This window comes from Nanorana parkeri, unplaced genomic scaffold, assembly GCF_000935625.1.
Source record: "Nanorana parkeri isolate BGI_ZX_2015 unplaced genomic scaffold, ASM93562v1 scaffold348, whole genome shotgun sequence".
Classification (NCBI taxonomy): domain Eukaryota; kingdom Metazoa; phylum Chordata; class Amphibia; order Anura; family Dicroglossidae; genus Nanorana; species Nanorana parkeri.
Genome location: NW_017306616.1, coordinates 748,079 through 753,573, shown reverse-complemented (window position 1 = coordinate 753,573; position 5,495 = coordinate 748,079). Strand labels below are relative to the sequence as shown.

At 41.3% G+C, this 5,495-nt stretch overlaps 1 protein-coding gene across 1 annotated transcript; it reads left to right on the top strand.

Annotated features, from left to right (window-relative positions):
* The first annotated feature begins 2,511 nt into the window (after positions 1-2,511).
* Positions 2,512-4,195, top strand: NKX2-5 (NK2 homeobox 5). Its single transcript, XM_018558619.1, has 2 exons — positions 2,512-2,806; positions 3,591-4,195. The coding sequence occupies exons 1-2, from the start codon at positions 2,512-2,514 to the stop codon at positions 4,193-4,195; spliced, it is 900 nt and encodes a 299-aa protein (XP_018414121.1).
* Positions 4,196-5,495: the final 1,300 nt, after the last annotated feature.

Genomic DNA, 5,495 nt, shown 5'->3' with positions numbered 1-5,495 from the left:
TATATATATATATATGATCCCACTTATGATTAATTACTAGTGTAACTACTACAATTAAAGTCAGCAGCACGATCTACCATTGACTGGCATTTTGTCTTCCAAGACAAAAGGCAATAACCTCATAGCTGATTCCAGATCCAGGAGGGGAGATATCTATTTCTTGTTCTGACCCTCTAGCTGCCCCTCCACACCCAGACCTGTCAATGAGGATAAAACATCTCTATCAAATATAATTTACCCATTGTGATCTGATAGTATGCATCTGCTCTACTTAGAGACCCCAGCGAATGCAGGAAAATGATACAGTTATTGCTGAAACAGTAAAGGGTGTCATTTTGTAATTATGTATTGATTTTTTAGCAAAGTGTTGTTCCTCTTCTGTAAACAGTCTAGCGATGCTTATCAAGGAAAGGAATTGCGCCACATTAAGCAGAAGCGTGGTAGACCTGTGTCGGTGTGTACTGGTCGGGCAGCATTTTCTGGACTCTGATCACCCAGATCAATATGGCCTGTCACAGGGTTCCCTGCTAGGAAATGTCAGATGTGTCTCTTCTAATATATAGGGTTAACGAATTAGGTGATGTTTTTATCGGACTATTCCTATATTAGCATCACCAGCTAGGGAGATAAATTCAACATTCGGCGTCTAAAGTAAACTCATATTAAACTAATACTAACATTATGGCTGTAGGTGGCATAATGGATGCCTTTTCCCATTAAATAGCTATATTTCAGGCGTCTGTCCGCACTAATCTATTCAAGTGTCAGCCTCAGCTATGACAGGCAACCTGATTCACTAACAAATACTACAGGGCATTATCATCCATTTTCGGCAAGAATTTTAATTGAATCGGATGTTACCACTTTACAGGACGGTCAGGCTGAGATAAAGCTGTGCTGGCTGTCCAGGCTGACTGGGACTTTGGAGGAGAACTGGGGCGCAGCTCAGACGCAGAGTGTGTACAGCTTGTAGCGGCACCAGGCTGGGCTACATGAGCGACAAACGGCAAACGCTACCGGAGAACGGAGCGACTCTACAAATTGATCGGAAGACGTAGGAATACTATTATATTAGTCTAGAATCCAAGGAACCTATAATAGATTAATGAAAATTCGTTGGAATGTGTCTGCGATATCTGCATGTAAGTATAGATTTTAAATATATTTCATATAAATGTGTATATATATAATATATAGATATATATGTATATATAAACATATATATATATATATTCCAAGCACATTTACACCCAGGATTCACACATTTTGCTAATTGGGTGAAGAATATGTGGATATTGGGTGAAAGCATGGCTAAGTAGACCCCCTTACCCAGCTACAGGGGGCACATCTTTTCAGATCAGAAGTCTGTTTAGATGTAAGAATAATTGCAGCTGATGGGTCCCTTGGTGGTTTTGCAAAAAAAAGCAAATTTTCTGGCGTTTGTGCCGTGTGAATGGCAGATCTCATAGAGAAAATGATGATATAAGAAGTGCATGGAGTTATCCCTCTCTCCATGGCTCAATATGCATTTCTTGCAGTGGTCGGTACAATGGGGATGATGTGCTGGGACTTGGACCAACACTGTGCTGCTTCTATTATATGAAGGGTGATATTATATGATGGTATTATAGAAGCCGTATTATTGAAATGTACAGTTCACTATCACTAATTGTGCCGTGCTGGATTCTGATGATCTTCAGGGACTTCTAACACAAGAACTGATCTCATACCAATGTCCGCAGTCCGAAGAATATCAATTTATTTTAATAAATAGGCTACTACTACTACTTAAAGAATAATAACAGGAATAATAATAATAATAATAATAATAATATGCTGATAAACTAACAATATGGATTGATCTCTGTGTGGAAATCTATGAACAGTTAGACATGCAGACATTTTCGTACAGCTCAGTCTCTTTCCCAGTCGTACAATCCCAGTACAGTATATAGATTTGGCTTCCTACTGTATGAGGCCACCTTAGTGACCGGCTCTGACAGTCCATGTACATCTTGACTCTTGATACTGCTGTTACGTCAGCTGTGTACAGAGTGAGCAAAGCATGTCGCATGTCACCTATTCTCCTCCAGTGTGATGTCATGGTCGTCATAAATGAGTGCGGTGGTTAGTTGAGGAGACAGATAGTGAATACAAAGTGAAAGAATAGTGAAGTCGGGGTAGCCCCTAGAAAGGATAACAGATGGGCTGTGTAGAAAACAAGGTTTAATAGTGCCGGAGCAGTAATCAGCCGTGTGCCAGTAGCGCATGTGGAGCGCTGTATGCCTATATTAGGTGACCTGTATCTGGGGCTTATAACGTCACCGGGGCGCCTGTGACCAATGAGTGGAGGCGGCCCCTCCTCTGTGTGTCTTATGGTCAGGCAGAGCTGAGTAGAGGCAGCACTTAGTAGGTGAGGAGTGCACGCTGCCATGATCTGCCTGCCATAGTGAGTGTGCCCGATCTTCTCTGACATCTGGGAAGGCTACATGACTCTTCTCTGCTGCCATCATGTTTGCTAGTCCAGTGACTTCTACTCCATTCTCTGTCAAAGATATCCTCAACCTGGAGCAGCACCAGACTGGCCTGACAGCCATGGACATCTCCCCCAGGCTGGACACCTCTTCCTGCATGCTGTCCAGCTTCAAGCAGGAGTCGTACCCGGGTACTCCGTGCCTATCGGAGCTGAGTGAGGACCTGTCTCAGAGGGACACCTCCAAGGGTTCCTCTCCTTTCCCAGGATCTTTCTTCGTCAAGAACTATATGGAGATGGAGTCATCCAAGGAGCACAAAGAGGACAAAAAAGGTAAAAACGAATAGCCTGATGTGCTTATACATACCATACCATGTCACAGGGATCGGCTGTGCTCAGAGGCCTAAAGATCACACAAAGAGAGGGATCCACTCCGATCCTGTAACCGTGCGATATCAGACCATGGGCTGCAGACAAAATATACCGCATTTATAATCGGCTCACCGAGCCTTCCTATTTATTAATATCATCTCCTATGGGGAGTCCGTGCTGGAAATGTAAGGCAAAGATAAACGAATGCACTCGTGCTTTTCGTTAATGTTATTGCTAGTTGGTGTAGAAGTAATTAGGTAAGACCAGATACGGGGGAAAAAGAAATATTAACATCACAAGACATACAGGAAAGAATCAAATCTCAGGAATCATGTCGGAAATGTTATACTTTCCTGGATATATATACATACATATATGTAGTTATACAGTATATTTACTTTGGGTTTAGGCAGCCTTAGCAACTCAATTGTTACAAAAGATTGTGCCAGAAATTCTGAGAGTTGTGTTTTTCTTCATTTGTTTTGAAAGAGAAGAGAGAAATAGAGAGAGTGAGAGAGCAAGAGAATGAGAACCAGCTTCAGAAATATATGTTTCATTCCAGTGAATTAGATACAACTATAATAGACATTCAAATAATGAAAGTACTTAATGAGCACCATCAGTGGAATGAGCTGTGTGCCTGCATGTGGTTTTTGTGGATCTTGGTGGTAAATTGATGCTATCAATGAACTGATTTGCTGGCTTTGGCAACATATTCTGTTAATTTTGTGCTTTTCTTTCCCAGAACTCTGCTCCTTGCAGAAAACCCTGGAAAGTGACAAGAGAGACATGGATGACCCAGATAGACCAAGGCAGAGAAAGAGAAGGAAGCCCAGGGTTCTCTTCTCCCAGGCCCAGGTCTATGAACTTGAGAGAAGGTTCAAGCAGCAGAAGTACCTATCGGCTCCAGAGAGAGACCATTTAGCTAACGTGTTAAAACTCACGTCCACCCAGGTGAAAATTTGGTTCCAGAACAGAAGATACAAATGTAAAAGACAAAGACAAGACCAGACTCTGGAAATGGTGGGCCTACCGCCTCCAAGAAGGATAGCTGTCCCAGTTCTGGTGAGAGATGGCAAGCCTTGCTTAGGAGAATCATCTCCATACAACTCACCGTACAATGTCAGCATTAACCCTTACAGTTATAACACTTATCCCTCCTACTCCAACTACAGCAACCCAGCCTGTAATGGCAGCTACAATTGCAGCTACACATCAATGCCAAGCATGCAGCCCGCCTCAGCCAGCAATAACTTTATGAATTTCAGTGTGGGGGACTTGAACACAGTGCAGACACCCATCCAACAGGCAAACAGTGTCACTGCACTTCATGGCATTCGAGCCTGGTAGGACTTCATTAAAAGGATTCAACAAAGCACTAAACATGGTGGCATGGACTTCATAGATTGGAAAGAAGCAGAAACAATATGATCTTCTCCTGCTGATGTGACTTTAGGCTCATGGTGTATGATTAAGAGTTATTTACTAAAGGACTACATGGTATGCAGGGCAGGACCAGCCAACAGAAGGTTTCACACATTATCAAGGAGAGTTCCTTTTTCCAATGTTGTTTAGAGTTCACTAATAGTATCACCAAGCTATTTCCAGATTGTGTGTGCCTTATAATTAAAGTGAATCTGTCACGTGTGGGGCAAGATCACAGTTATGTAGAACAGACTCAGATGATGCAGAGATCATTTTTATATTTCCTTTTTTCCTGTTGTCGTTCCTGAATAATAAGCAGTGAAAAATCAGCTGCTTGGGCATCTTTTGTTTCCACCAAATTTGTATTGAACGATATATGAGCTATAGATGGAGGTGGACCACTTGATATGGCTCTGCACCTTGGATGCTGCTGAAAATTATTTAACATCATCTGGGTGAAATGATAACATCCAGATACTGGCAAAATCCTCTTTCATTGCTGCATGTCTAAGTGTTCCTCTTTAAGTGACAGATTCTCTTTAAATACATATGAAATCAGGAGGTTACACCAGAATCTTTCTATTCTTGCCAAGTTTTTACATTTTTGACTACTACTGGGCAGTGTTTTAAGTGTACAATAAATAAACTCCTGGGAGTTTTGACTCATAGCTCATGTTTTTTAAAGCCCCATAGCAAAGCAAATTTCTAATTTACAAAGCCATAATGTAAGATTGAATGTCATTATAGAAGGGGAAATTATTTTTGCTTCTTGTTTTACTTACAATAAATTGACTGCAATACCTGAGCCACTCAGTTCTGCATGCATAACTTGGGAGCCAATAGTATGCCTGATTGAGGACTGGACAGCGGGTCTGTTAGTCTTTGGCTGTTGGCGTCACCCACTTTGTGGTCTCAGAGCATATACTTAGAAGTACTGCAAATTTCCCCACAGTAGGCTAGTGAAAGACATATATAGGCATAATTAATTTACTACAGGAGTACATTTTGTGAACCAGTTATGTGCAGAGGAATTTAAAAAAATTGAATCTGCTTTGCATATAATTGGAGTGACTTTAGCTGAAAATGTTACTCCTTTGGTAAAGCAACCATAGAGAGACAATTAAAGTGTTGCTGCAAGTGGCCATTTGTTAATTAACAATATTAAGTTATTTTGTGCTTATTTAACCCTCAGCCGTAGCTTCAGTTTTCAGTGGAAAAAGTGTCA

What these genes read in the sequence shown, in the direction of transcription:
- NKX2-5 (XM_018558619.1), top strand. Translation starts at nt 2,512, where the DNA reads ATGTTTGCTAGTCCAGTGACTTCTACTCCATTCTCTGTCAAAGATATC. An exon ending in GCACAAAGAGGACAAAAAAG is followed by an intron (nt 2,807 to 3,590) that starts GTAAAAACGAAT and finishes TTTCTTTCCCAG; the next exon opens with AACTCTGCTCCTTGCAGAAA.